Source organism: Maylandia zebra, linkage group LG23 (assembly GCF_041146795.1).
Source record: "Maylandia zebra isolate NMK-2024a linkage group LG23, Mzebra_GT3a, whole genome shotgun sequence".
Taxonomy (NCBI): domain Eukaryota; kingdom Metazoa; phylum Chordata; class Actinopteri; order Cichliformes; family Cichlidae; genus Maylandia; species Maylandia zebra.
This window is the reverse complement of record NC_135188.1, coordinates 35,213,827-35,229,210: the sequence shown is the minus strand read 5'-3', so window position 1 is coordinate 35,229,210 and position 15,384 is coordinate 35,213,827. Positions and strand designations below refer to the sequence as shown.

Genomic DNA, 15,384 nt, shown 5'->3' with positions numbered 1-15,384 from the left:
TTTTGGTATCGATTCACTTTCAAATATTGCAGATACTAACACAGATACCAATATTTTAAAGGCAGCTTATGATAATATAGATCAATCAAGTGGACCAATATGGCATTGCCATAATTTCTCCACTTAAAAAATAAATCTGTTGGGCATCTTTCCTTCCCTTCTGACAACAGTTCTGATTGCTAAAGTACTGAACGGGACAGGCAAGAAAAATAAATAAATAAATAAAATAAAAATAAAGGATATATGTAGGAAAGAGTGGTGTGTCATGACTTATGAGATGAATCTGAACACATTATATTGACCACTAAATTACTGTGAACTTTATTTTTTTCAGAATAAGTAGGTAACATGGTAAAACAAGTTCATGGTGTTGTCACAATAGAGAATTTCCTGCAGATCAAAAAGAAGAGTGGCCCAAGTTGTATGCAGTTTTTAGTAAATCTGTTAAAAAAAAACAACTGAGATAATATTTTCCAACATGATGCCCCTCAAGGTAACATTTTAGCCGTGCGTTGGAATTTCCCTTGACATTTCTGATGATGGAAATTCCCTGTTTGGACCGTTAAACCCACAAAGAAAGCCGTGTAGATTTGTATACACAAATTTGTGCATATCAGAGTGGAAAAAAGTAGGTTGTACACCAGTTTTAGTGAGATGAGAGTTTGAAAGTTAAACCAAAAAAAGTGTAATCTTTCATTTAACAGGTGAAATTATGAGAGTTTATAGGATCCAGTTTACTTTTTTGTCCTGCAGGTTTCACCTAAAATATTATTTGATATTAAATCTAAAACACACTTTTGCTTTAAGCAGCTGGGTAAAAAGTATTTTAAAATAAATAAAATTCAATTTTTTTCCATCACCAATGTGATCCATAAGCTGAAAATTTGGCCTATCTCAGCCCAGTGCGCAATGTGTCCTTAAGAAATTTAAGGAAACTAAGTGGATGAGAAAAGAAGAAGTGGCGGATCTATAAATGTATCTACAGCAAATGATGAGTATCTGACAGTCATATCCTTAAGACCCAACAAATGCATCTGGCCCTAGTTACTCTTCACCGAAGCCACATGAGAAATGTCTTCAGCAGTGTTACTTTAGATTAGTAACTTAGTTACATTACTAGTTACTTCTATCAAAAGTAACTCAGTTACTTCAAGTTACTCGTTACTTTCAGAGTAACTAGTTACTAGGGAAAGTAACTTTGGTTTAACTCAGAATTCTCTTGTTAATGTGTTGCTTCCGTAACTGGATACCCAGCAAGATTGCCAGTCTTCTAGCTTGCTTACTTGCCACAAGTGCACTGTGCCACCTACCAATAGAAAGGAAAAAATAATGTGCACATTTCCACGAGAGAAATCCCACGCCTGATTCTATCCTAGCCATTCTATCCTCGCTTTTTACATCCAACACAAAAACTGCAGTCGTGGTGCTTTCGATTGTACTCAGAACTCGGAAATTCTGCCTTCTGAATAGGAAGATGTAGGTAACACCAGACTGCAGATGAGCTGCTTACAGGGCTGGACAAGGACAAAAAAATCGTCCCGGGCATTTTGACTAGAGACCGGCCGCCATTATAGGAAAAATCATAAAGCCTTTGAATGAAAATAAACGCTGTTGTGACAGTGATGTACACTGTTCTGATGGTATATATGTATCAATCTATCAATCGTTTGTTGTAAGACTCAGATAATTATTTTTTTAAAAGCGAGACATTTTAAATGAGAATAAGAAAGTATTTCTTTGTGCCCCCCTTTCCCTTTTAATGCCCTACATGGTCCCCTGGCAACACTTTGCTAGATCCGCCCCTGCACAGTTAACAGCTGTCAGCTACTTAGAAAAAGGATCCTGGTGTTATTTGTCTCTCAGAAACAGTTCATAACTTCCCTTCAACTCATTCATGTCACCTAAAAGGTAAACCTGTTTCTCCATCACAGCTCTGATGATTCAGTAAGGACATCTCCTGGTTTCATCTTCATGTTTCCCTCTCATCACATATTCAAACCGATATCATGACCAGCAGCTTTACAGCTGTGGCTCCAGCAAACATCAGCTGATACTAGAAATTAATATTAAATAAATTCTAACAACAGCTGATCAAGCTTAAAAATTCTGCTGTTGTTTAGCGCGACATCCGCTGGTTTCCTCTTTCTGGCGCAAAGTGGGCGATAAACAAACAAGAGAGAAAAGCCGATCAGCTGATCATTGATCAGTTTCATGATTGAAGTAGATACAGGAGAGGGAGGGGGGAGAATGAAAGAAGAAGAGGCAGCTGTGCAGCAAAGACACAGAATAACTCCAGCTTTGTGCCTTTTTCATTGTAGCTGAAGTCCGGGACAAACTGTTCCTTTTCACCTAAATACGAAACGCGTAATATTTTCTCTGAATACCAGACGATTCCGTTTTTTACAGGACGGTTGGAAACTCTAATAATTAACCTTATGAACAAAATCAAGTTCAACATTAGTAACATAGCACCCACCCAGCTGTATAGAAACTCCGTCATGCTAGCTAGCACGCAGTAGAAAAAGTCAGCATAACGAAAATAAACTCCACCTAAACTTGGTTCATATCTGACCCAGATGGACTGCAGGTCATAACTTCTTACCTGAAGTTCAGTTCACCTGACACTCTCGGACCAGCGGCCGCTTCGGGTCTCTCCTCTTGCCTCCCTTTTCCTTCATCCACCTGCCGGCCTCCACCACTTGCTAATGTTATTGAATCTGTGGAAGCTCCGCGATAGCCACAACACGAAGTAACGAATAACGAGCCTATCTAAATCCCAGTAACGAGTAACGCGTTCCCGGTTTTGGCATAATAACTAGTTACTGTGCTCGTTACCACAATAATAACGTAGTTACTGTAACGCGTTACTTAATAACGCGTTAGTCCCAACACTGGTCTTCAGTAGAAGGGTGGCTGCCAAGAAGCCATTTTTGGCATCATGGTGATCCACACCATAAAACAGAGTGGAGGCTCTGTTATGGTTACGGGCTCCTTTTTAACCAGCACTGTTGAGGATCTATCGATGGAATTATGAATACAGAAAAGGATCAACAGTGTTGGATCATGTGATACCGCTTGGCTTGACTTTTCGGCATGAAAATGATCCAGAGCAAACTGCCAATATAGTAAAAGCATATCAGGATAGAAAGCATACAATGGGACACTATCGGTCATGGATTGGTCTCCCCGGAGCACAGAACTCAACATTACCTAAGCAGCATGAGATCACCATGACAGAGAACAGAAGAAAAAGCAGACAACATCCTTAAAAGAGCCTTGGAATGTCCTCCAAGAAGCATTTAGAGTTATTCCTAAAGACTACTTAAGGAAATTACATAAACGCTAACAGAGGTCGTGTTGTGTTGCGAAAATACAGTTGGTCCCATGGTTTTGAGGTGGTTTAGGGTTCCTTCGTTGCCTTCCTAGTGTTTTTCCCTTCAGGTGGCCATGAGTGGATTGTCTGCCCAATGTTTGAGCCATCTCAGTTGCCACTCCTCACCAAGGACTAGCTCAAGACACAACTGTCTGTCAGATCGACATGGTAATCAAGATCTCTGGTCTCTCTGTGGAGCCCTGGTCAGTCCATTCCTGTCCCACCATTGCTTCCCAAGAAACATCAAGGAAGAACTTAATCCAGTTAAGACACTCCATCCTCATAATAGCTCTAGCTTCCACTGACCTTTCTCTCCTTTCCTGACAGAATTGCTGCTTGAACCGAGTCCTGATAAAACCATGGCGTTTGACCGCGGCATCAAGTCTTTGCTCCTTACTAAGAGAGCCTTGTGTTAATACAGTTTTTGAACAGCACTGTGTCACTTGTTGGGTTGTGCTTTAGAGTGTGAAACATTTTTAGCCAACTTTGATTTATGGCAGGCAGTCATACAAAATATTAACTTCTAAGCTCTCTAGAATTCTACAAGCTCTTTCTCTTATATGCTGGATTTCCATGTGTGTCTACACGTTCTTTTAAACCTTGACTTGTGCTTCAGTTGTGACAAAGCTATTATGACAAATTGTCCATGCTGATAACCCAACTGACAAAACATTTCTCTGTGCAATTTTAGTTTATATGTCTTGTTGCGTTCCCTACCTAGCTTTCTCCAAATCATAAAAAATATAATAACCTCAACATTACCGTGGACAATTACAATCTGTCAAAAGAGTTCTGCCGCATCTGAAGTACATTTTAGATATGTGTTCAGCTGACATAGACAGTGTGAACATAATTTTGGAATGAATGGACCCTCATATATATTTTTTAAACATGCTCATATTGTGTTTATAGACACTAAGACAGTAATAACATGCAGTATACTGACTTACTGCAGTTCCCCTTGGCCCAGCCTTTCGGCCATCCCTGTCCAAAGTCCTGATTGGGCATCTTCTGATAAGATAGGCCCTGTTGCGATTGCCCTCACTCTGCTTTACACCTTGGCACGCTCCACCATCTCTGTTTGATTTCTCCAACCAGGATGGATCTTTCTGAGGGGAATGTGTACGAGAACCCAGAGCCGGCCTACCGGGACCAGTCGTCAGGTGAATATGAATTGCCCTACGAGGCCCCATACGAAGATCTTTCGCATCTGACTCCTGAGTATGAAAACACCAAAGTGGCCTCAAGAAGAATACCAGCTCCTCCTTCGATCCCGGCGCCTGAGCCTCCCGCAGAGGGGAGGCGAGGGAGCACGTCCTCTTCCTCATCCTCCTCATCGTCTTCTTCTTCTTCTCATGAGAAAGAAGAGGAGAAAGTGGAGCTGGCGAGTTCCAGTGGGGAGGAGGAGGTAGAGGAAGAAAAAGTAGAAAAAGAGGAAGAAGAGGAGAACACACAGGTAGAGCCGTTGAATGAGTTAAACTGGGAGATGGAGGTGGACAAATCACGCAGATCCTCATCCTCATCATCATCTTCATCAGCCTCTGAGAAGGAAACAGCTAAGGAGAAGCCAGTGCCTGACAAAGATGGACCAAAGGTCGTACTCTTTGTTAAGGTAGGAAAGAGAAAGGCTCAGATCAGATGAATGTAAAATATATTGTGGCTCTACAGGACACGCACACACATACATACACGCCGTCTTCTCTTTCTTTGAACTAACTTATAGCGTCCATAAATTTCAGTCATGATTAGGTTCATATCATCGTGGTGTACAAGGTCGGTGACTATCTATAGTGTGTGAATTTATGTGGAATGTGATAAAGCCACATTTGAACCTTATGCCTCTTCAGTACAAACGTCCTTCTATTAATAGGCCATATTATTTAGTCATTTCTCTGCACATGTGTTGATGTGTGCTGGAGCGAGATACTCTGATTCTAAATATAAGCTCAGTTGAACTGACGGGAATGTTCGGAGTCAGTGCCGGGATAGTTGGGGACGGTCCCTGTCAAATGACCATGTGAAGAGTGGTATGTGCATGTGTGTTACGTATACAGTGAGAGTGTGTCCATGTTCATTCGTCTATCGAGCTTATATTAGCGATAAGCATTCTAAATCCACACATGTGCTATTACACAATCAGCACATTCCACACTAAAGTCCAGTATCACTCAAGTACACAGGGATCATAAATGTTACACATTGACACTAAAGCAGCACATAGCAATATAACCCAGAGGCCACTGCAGCAGAATTAGAGAGGCCAAAGTCTGCTGCAGGCAACAACAAAGAGCCCGCAAACTAATCCCAGGTTCTCTGAACTCTTTCATTGTGAATATCCTGATTCATTTAAACTCATCCGTTTAATGCCACTTTCTCTTAGACTCATTCTAAAACCTCTAAATTAAAACATCTGAAACACGTACCTCTGGTTAGATTCAGTTTTATAATCTTTTATCTTTTGCCTGCAAAGCAGTTTGAATAACTTCTAAGGTCTGATAAGGTGCTGTCTAAATTACCTTGCACTTACATTAGCCTTGCGTTATCTTGGGAACCAAACTTAAGTCACTAGATAGCTATACACATTTAATATACAGACACAGCTAGCTAACTCTGGTTACTGTGTACACTGCTATACTCTACATTCACTTAAACCTGACTAGCTAGCATCAGTTGCTATGATTTGACAGCTAGTAAGCTAAACATTCGATACTCATTTCTAAAGAGCACCTTTATAAAGATAACATGATAAATGATTTATTCCTTTTTTATTTTGGAAATTATTGGGTTACAGACTTTAGCATACTAATACTACTAATAATAAAAATAATAATAATAGAAGAAACTATTTTCAGTTGCTTCCTTATTCACAAAGGGTCACCACAGTGAGTGACTCCACATGTTTGATTTCCTGACAGGGGAAGCTCCCTTGTGAAATAATAATAATGATAATAGTAACAATAATAATAATATAGATGCTCATCTGTAATTAGCTATATTAAAGGCTACATCATTGCTTTGACAGAGCAGTGGAAGTACAACGAGATAGAGTTCTCTTTATCCTTTACCTCCTGGAACATGTCCACAGGTCGTTTGGAAAACTCTACATACTAATTACAAATGCTCATTTGGCAGAATAGTGTGAGGGTGTTTCCTTAATGATTTATTAGCCTGTATGATGTACAAACTTTCTGTGAGAGACCAGTCATATAGTAAAGAACGTAATGCTTAGTGTAGAAATACACTCATATTTGTCTTTCTTTTGTCAGCTGTACATTATGATTGTATACACTTTATTATTTGTGTAAAGTGCATAAGTACCAACTCCTTACAGGGTTGCCACTTATGCAAAATGTTCAAAACAGGATACACTAGTGTGACAAAAGTTTTGAATGTAAAAATAATTTAGTTTGAAAATAAAATCTGAAATATGCCAAAAACTATTATTGTAAAAATGCCTTAAATTGGATAAAATATACATCTGGTGTTATTCAGGTTGCACTTCTTAGTTCTATAGACATATCAAATGAGAAATAATTTTTTTGTATGTTTTTCATTTTACACTGCTGCCTAAAAATATCCCCATAGCACCACTATGCTTCACTTTAGGGATGGTAATGGCCAGGTTATGAGCAGTGCCTTGTTTCCTCCAGACAAGACTTTTGGCATTTAGTCCAAAGAGTTCAGTCTTTTCTATTACAGTCCTTTAGGTGTCTTTTGACAAACTCTAGGCGGGCTATCATGTGCCTTTTACCAAGAAGTCTCACCATCTGCCATCAGGCCTGATTAGTCCAGCAGATATGGCTGTCCTCCTAGAAAGTTTCTCCTATCTCCACCCAGAAACCCTGGAGCTTTGTCAAAATGATTACCAGGTTCTCGGTCACCTCCCTTCTAGTCCCATTGCTCAGATTGCTCAGATAAAACCTGCAGGACACCAGCCCTCGAGGCCTGGACTTCCTGCTAAAATGGAGTTTTAGCAGGGGGGGGGGGGGGGGGGGGGGGGAGTCATCTGATTGTTGTGGTTTTCTTTCTATTATGGTAAGATCTTTACCTTACAATATAAAGTGCACTGATGCAACTGGTGTTGTCATTCGGCACTACATAAATGAACTGAACTGGAATAGAAGTTTAAGCTTGTGTGCAGTCCCACTATAATGCAATATCATCTGTATTAAAGGGTTATATCACAGGGCAAAAAATACAATTATGCCTAATGTTTTCTACATCAACTTTGTACACTGTATTTAGTTATCATGTTTCTTGTTCCTGATCCCCTTTAAAACATCTTGGTCACAGGGATGAACAGCACTGATATAGGGTGCAAAACAAACCATGCACTGTGTGAGAAGCTCTCTGAATGTTTGACATCACCTTGCTGCCATGCTGACACAGACACCATGAGACCTATGGGTGGTGATGTCTGAGTCACCACAAGTCTGAGATGGTAACGATGACTCGTGGTGATTCAGAATCACCCAGCTGTTGTCCATCAAAACTGTAAGAGGTGCGAGGGGCCAGGGCACCCTTGCTCTGCTCTTTCCCTACTTACTGTATTAGTACTTTCACCAACACCCCCACCCCTCCACAGAGGGGTTATTTTTGCTCAGCAATGTCACGCCCCCACGGCTAAGAACTCAGGTAGAAAACTGAGCCCCTTACAAACACACACACCACCCCCTCCACCTTCTTCCCCTCTCTCTCTCTTCGTCACTCATCCTCAGCTGACACTCTGACAGAGCTGCTGTGGGACTGAGCTGACTTTACCGAATGGACCCGGAGGAGAATCTGCTGAAAACTGAGCTGGCTCACTAACATATACACACAAACAAATACAACTGCACTGTGGAAATAAAACACGCAAACAAAGCCAGTCTTTCTTGACCATGACGGATACTGCCACCGAGGAGGACAAAGACCCTGATATTGAGCTGTTTGTCAAGGTGGGGGTCTAAATGTGTGCATTTTGGTGTGAGTACATCAACATTTGACTAACATCAAACTAATATTCGATCATTTCTTGTCTCACTTCTGAATCTAATGTTGCTGCACATTTGTTTGCATGCTGTTGATAATGTTTTTTGTTTTTTGTATGACAAGTAACATTTAAGTTCAGTATGCACACATTATTATCACCTAAATAGCGAGTGTTTGGAATAGTGTTTGGTAAGGTGGGGGGTTAGCGGCTTCTTCAAGCGTGTGCATGCCATGTTGTTGTTGTTGTAGCGTGCTGATTTTCCGTGTGTTAACCTGACACCCACGTGCACAAACAATCTCTCTCTTGCTCTCTCCCACTGAATTATTACTGGGGTCCTTTCAGTATTGAGAGCAGCAGCTTTTAATAGCTGAAGGTTAAGCCACAATATCTGTTGGCATGTGGCGTAATACGCTAATGCATAACATGTATCCTTGCTAGGTATACTAAGTAATACACTTTCAGCCAGAAACCCTTTAACCAACTGAGATCAAAGTTGTTGACGACTACAAACCCTAACCATAACTCTAAAAGTAACCAATCAGAATATTTACATTTTACAGTCCTCACAATCAGCAGTCAAGGAAATTATGAATTATTAAACTGTTCATGAATTTGATTCTACCTAACAGAAATAAAAATATTTTAGTATTTTTTTTCCAAAAAGTCTGTTTTTCTATTCTTCAGAATAAGAGTCATCACTAGTGATGATGAGATGACTCTAAGGCAAATTCCTCCCACTTTACAAGTTACTGACATATCTGTAAAGAGAACATTCATTTCCTTTCTGAAATGAGACCATAACATGAATGTATAACCTTTCAAGTAGTTTTCATTGTGTTACTTTACTGTTTTTTATTCCTTTATTCTATTTTTGTGAACACTTGAACATATATGCCGAGTTAAGAATAATAGAAAAAAGGAGACATTAGCTAGCCATGTAAGCTAGCACATCTCTCATCATCTCTAGAGTCCACAAATTAACATATTCATTTCATTTGTTTGAATTAACCGAGTGTCATTGTTTCTTAATTTTGTTTGATTAGTCTCTATCCAAACTGAGTCTCTAACAGATCCAGACAAACTGTTTTCCTTATTTCTGGTCTTTATGCTAAAATGAACTGACTGGCTAACTAGTAAACTTTAAGCTATCTGGTTTAACTTTTAGCTTGTTTTGAGACTGTTAGTGGATTTAAAAAATAATAATTTTATTTATATATATATATATATATATATATATATATATATATATATATATATTTTTTTTTTTTTTTTTTTTTTTTTTTTTTTTTTTTTTTTTTAAATTGAGGTTTTGCAGAACTGTGACCATTGACCACTTGGCGTTAATCATTTTTATTGTCAGTCGTGGTGCTGCTAAAGGATCAGTTGAAAAAGACCCACCTGGCAACCACCAGTCGTGAGGGGAAAAAAAGAGTATTCCCTAACTGGCTGTGAGTGTTCTCTGCAGCCGCTGAGAAATTTACCACTAAAGTCACAGTTAGGCAAGTCTACAGACTGGTCAGTGAACTTTCCCTTTGCTAGCTGCAGCAATCAACAAGGGCAGGAAGAGAATCCTGCTTTTTGTTACTTTCTTGCTGGTTTTGATAGAAGAAGAGGTTGGATTGGAGAAGTGAATCGGAAACAATGGTAGCTTACTGTATACAGTAGATGCAGTGAGCATTTAATTACCAATTACCACAAATCACATGAAAATATGATTTAAGTGGCATATAAGTCAGGTTCTTCACATTCCAACTGATTAAAATGTATATATTATGTAACATTCAGCGCTTCAGTGTCTTATGTACTGTACCTGAATGGATGGCAACAGCAATGAGAAAATTCTTGAAACACTATAAGCTTTATACAGTACATTTTTGGCTAAAATGGGTTTTCTTGTCTTAAAATAAGATTGAAAAATATTTTAGGTGAAGTATGAGTGTTTCCTCGGCTCGACAGTGACCGCTGTTGTATGATTTAATACACACTGCTGCAGTAGGTAGGGACCAGAAGTCCAAACAGGCAGTGAAGCATGTAATGGAAGCAGCGTGGATTATTCATGTTAGACCTGGTGTCTCGTTACAGTGTCCTGTTGCAGCTTTGCATTCACGCACACACTGAAGAACACATGTACACAAACATACACACTTTCTATTTCGATAATATACACACAAGCCCAACTGCAAAACCCGCGCTTCACACTATAAAGCACTGATTCTTTGTCTTTCACTGTGCCAGTGAGCTGATTAATTGATAGCTCATCGGGACTGCATGCATTGTGTGCAAGTGTGTGAATCAGTGTATGTGTGTAAATGTGTCTGTCAGTGGATTCTTGCATGCATTAAAAGAAGAGTAAGTCAGCATTCATCTCTATGTATTACAAATGCACATTCTGTTTTGTACTCAGCTCTAAACTATATTACAGGCTGGGAGTGATGGCGAGAGCATTGGAAACTGTCCTTTCTCCCAGCGCCTCTTCATGATCCTGTGGTTGAAAGGTGTTGTCTTCAACGTCACCACTGTTGACCTAAAGAGGTAATAACTAAATGTTATTGTGTTAAATGATAACACAGTGTTGTGCTGTCAAGTTACAGTTCACAATCAAGCCATTTACATATTATAAAGTATATAAAATATCTCAACTGGTGTTTTTTGTTGTTTGGGTTGGGGTTTTTTGTGCCTGTTTTTATTTGAGCCCCAAAATTCATATAAATTCTTCTCTTGGTTGCGTTACTTGTAAAAATAAATAAATTAATTAATTAATTAATAGATACACAATGTAATGCAAATAAAGCTTTGTCACAATATTAGTATTACGTTTAGATCTGTATTTTCAGCTGCACAGTTGTAGGAACAGGAATTCTGTCTGTTTTGCTCTTTGTTAAAGTAAGGCAAGGCAAGTTTATTTATATAGCACAATTCAACAACAATTGGTGATTTGGGTGTCCAAATTCATAGACTCTTCCAAATGGTCCTCCTTCTTCCCAGATTTGAAGCAGAGGTCGGGTGTATCCTTCGTGGCCCAACCTATCCCAGAATTCATAGCGTGGCCCAGCCAATTCCAGTTTCCAACAATACTTAGTTTTACTCTTATTACTCTTTCTGAGTCACAAAATAAACTTTTACGATATTTTCAGGCGAGAACGTAGCTGCGTAAACTTCAAATATCTGTTCGGTTTATCAAGGTATCACATATTTCCAAAAGTGCTCCGATGTTTTCGGAGACATTTGTTTCCCAGCTCGATAGCTAGCCAGCAAGAACACCGGACTCCAGGCACATTGTTTTCATACCGCCTGCGGTCTTTCGTTACTCAGGTTAAACATGATATATAAGGCTACGTCCACACGTTTGAAAACACAGATTTTTCTATGTGTTTGCACCTTTCGTCCAGACATAAACGGCGTTTTTGGTCACTGAAAACTGAGGCTACGTCCACACGTACCCTGGTATTTTTGAAAACGCAGATTTTTCTATGCGTTTGCACCTTTCGTCCACACGTAAACGGCGTTTTCAGTCACTGAAAACGGAGATTTCTAAAAACGCCAGCCAGGGTGGATATTTTCTAAAACTCCGTTTTTGCATTTACGTGTGGACGAGAAAAACGGAAGAAACGCAGCGTCAAAGGTGTGCGCCTTTTTTGACGTCACACTGTGCGCCACGTTATTGTTTCGATGAAATGAATTTCTACAATACTGTTACTGTTAATTGTACTCTCTGCAGTGTTTGAATGCTTACATATACACACAGTTACTGTCCCTCCACACATAGGACTCTGTTCTGCTTCTACGCCCCAGCTTTGTACTTTTTCCCACCGAGGCTTCTAGACTTCTGATTGGCCAACATTTCTGCACGGTTAGGAATCTAGCGCCCCCTGCTGCTTTGGCATGTTCATAGCAGCGTTTTCCTTCATTTCTGCCTTTATGTGTGGACGGGATTATTTTTTAAAACGAAAACGGAAAATCTCCGTTTTCAAAAATATCCGTGTATCTGTGGACGTAGCCTAAGTCACTTAGATAACTTAAACAGTTATTGTTTGGCTTTTTTCAGTGTTTTATTTGTTTGTGAGTAAATCAGTTTGGCTGAGATTAAAGTTATAGTTTCTACACAGCTGAAAAAACGTTAAACAGAAAAACTGATTAAACAGAAGTGTGAGATGGTCGAGAATTTACGGCAGTGTCCTGTTATATTTTAGATAGCAAGGAGCAGGCGGCTGAGTTTATTAAACTCCACAGAGACAGCGGTGATGCAAATCTGAAGGCTAGACCGTCCCATTTCACAGCTGCTCACTTCCAGCCTACACGGCCTTCGGAGGACCCGACCCACGTAGACCGCAAAAGCCGGGTCCTAAGGAGGATGCAGCCTCTGAATTTGGACACAGCTTAGATGTAGCGTTTTATTGAAACGTGTAAACATACTACGAAATGTATTACATTGTATATTGTATGACTATCTTTTTAACATTCTTTTATAAGCTTTATTGGAATTTCTTTAAGCAGTCTTTGAGAATAGTTCCTAGTTCTGTGACTCGAAACAGCCATAAAACAAACATTGTTAAATAAGAAAAACAAAAAAAAAATGTTTGATATTGTTGCAGTATTACACAAACCTAATTAACATTTTCTTTTATCGACAAAAGTTAAAAAATGGCTTTCAGAGGTCTATTTAATTACGCTCTGGCTCCAAGTGCTGCTCTGAGATATACATGACGGTAATAAACAAAATCTCTGAGGGTCGCAATTAAGTTTTAAGAGCCTCATTACTACATTATCAGTGTTATTACATATTTGACATATTTATTGAAGAGGGTGTAAAAATGATTCCACTCTAATCAGGAAACCAGCTGATCTTCACAACCTGGCTCCTGGGACACACCCGCCCTTCCTCACTTTCGAAGGGGAAGTTTACTCTGATGTCAACAAAATAGAGGAATTCCTGGAGGGAAAGCTGGCTCCACCGAAGTAGGTCTCACACACAGACAAAAAGAGATTGGTAAATAGGCCAGGTAACAACCCGAAACAATGTTCTGCTGCTTTTTCAGGTACCCCAAACTTGCAGCAAAGAATCGTGAATCCAACACAGCAGGAAATGACATATTTGCCAGATTTTCAGCTTTTGTCAAAAACACAAAACCGGATAAAAATCGAGGTGAGCATGCAGCACCCAATATGTCTGTAATTGGGTTTGTCGTCTTTTAAAATCCTATGGTAATGCTTCCTGTGTGTTTTAGCTTTAGAGGCCAATCTAAACAAGGCCCTGGCTAAGCTGGACGAGTACCTGATTAGTCCTCTCCCTGATGAGGCAGATGAGGGAGAATCCACCCGCAAGTTCCTGGACGGAAATGAACTGACACTTGCTGACTGCAACCTTCTACCAAAGCTTCATGTCGTTAAGGTAGCCTCCGCCGGAGTGGTTTCTTTATCTTCAGCTACTTTAATCATTTAACTTTGGCTTTTAGCAGTGTCGAAATAACTTGCGCTTTTACAGGTGGTTGCAAAGAAATACAGAAACTATGAGATCCCGTCAGAGTTCAAAGGTTTGTGGCGGTACCTCGGAAATGCTTACAAACAGGACGAATTCATCAACACCTGTGCAGCTGATGTGGAAATCGAGCTAGCCTATAAGGATGTCGCCAGGAGGCTGGGGAAATGAATGCATCACAAGCACCCAAGAACCTTTTTATCTTTTATTGAGAAATTTCTAATAAATCGCTTCTTTTTTTGAAAACCATTACATACACTTTTGGCACAGTGTGTGTCACTTGTAATAGTAATATAGTAAATATGTTTAACTGTAGCACACTGGTGTGATGTTTCAGAGAAGGTGCTAAAAATCATGAATAGTGTTTGTAATGGTACTGTGTAGCAGCAGATGTCTGACGCATCAAACGATGCTTGCAAACTAAAGAGGCTGAAAATAGTTTCATAATGATTACATTACAATCATTTTTCAAAAAAGATTCAATGAGGAAAAATGTATGAAGTTTGCAGCTCAGTGTTTAGTATAGTAAATCCCTGCCTTAAGCAACAACTGTCCAGTCATCGGTGATTAATGAACTGACAGCAGGTGAACTAAGTAAAATTGCCTGGGGAGTGTAGTTCACACTACATTCAAACACAATGATCAAAGCGAAAATTTACAAGTAGGAAAAAACTGTAGCATTAAAATCAAATGCCAGAAAAAAAATTTAAAAAAGAAAGACAAACAAACAAAAAACATTCCGTTAAATTTAGCGCAAATGAAAAAAAACAAATCCCTTTTTGTTTACAGGTCATGCAAATATAACACACCCTACTATTCGTAGTCAAGTGCAAGGAAGGACTGCTTTGCTTTGTACAGATAGTTTTGTGGTGGTATTGTACCAAGCAACATTACATCATTAGCCTCTAGAAACATTATGTGTTAATAAACACTAATAATTAAATAAGTAGCAATAGCTGACACCTCGCATACTCAATTTTATTTTTACAACTTCATATTAAACATATTAAAAACTACCGATAGGCAGATAGTTTCACAGCTGGGAAACCTTTTAAATCACAAAACCGTCCCAGTATTCTTTTATGGTTTACATGGGTCAGATTCTCTGCATATATTGGTCATTCTTTTAGCCTTTCTTGGGTAAATAAACAAATAATAATAAAATAATAATAATAGAATAATAAAAAAAATAAAGAAACTGTTGTATTTGTTGTTTTTTGCTTTAACTTTTGCCAAGTTAGCCTTAATTTGCTAATTGGCTAGCTTTTTCTTCAAGGCTCATAGACAGGGGCGCCTCCGAGAGGGGGCCACTGAGAAGGGGGGGGGGGGGGGGGGCGGTGGTGTCAAGAGAAAGGAAGACCATACAATAATACAATAAGGTGAAACATTAACTTTTATTCCGGCATATATAATATTTGTCATTCGTATTTCCTGTTGTGACTCCCACCCCGCACAATATTTTTCAAGTAACCTATATTTGACAACAGCATAACAAAACGTAAGTTCGGTTTTTGGTGTGCCACCCCAATATTTTTAGTGGCCACCCCTACGGAAAAAAAATTC

General features: G+C 39.3%; 1 protein-coding gene across 2 annotated transcripts; it reads left to right on the top strand.

Moving 5' to 3' along the window:
- The first annotated feature begins 4,436 nt into the window (after nucleotides 1-4,436).
- On the top strand, nucleotides 4,437-15,156 carry clic5a (chloride intracellular channel 5a). 2 transcript variants are annotated; one of them, XM_004552569.3, is made up of 6 exons: nucleotides 4,437-4,985; nucleotides 10,768-10,877; nucleotides 13,176-13,301; nucleotides 13,382-13,488; nucleotides 13,571-13,734; nucleotides 13,828-15,156. In XM_004552569.3, the coding sequence occupies exons 1-6, from the start codon at nucleotides 4,473-4,475 to the stop codon at nucleotides 13,990-13,992; spliced, it is 1,185 nt and encodes a 394-aa protein (XP_004552626.1). In that variant the 5' UTR covers nucleotides 4,437-4,472; the 3' UTR covers nucleotides 13,993-15,156. The 2 variants fall into 2 exon arrangements, with proteins under 2 accessions (XP_004552626.1, XP_012774902.1); XM_012919448.5 differs by lacking the exon at nucleotides 4,437-4,985 and adding an exon at nucleotides 8,070-8,310 and having other exon boundaries at nucleotides 13,828-15,152.
- The last annotated feature ends 228 nt before the right edge of the window (nucleotides 15,157-15,384 follow it).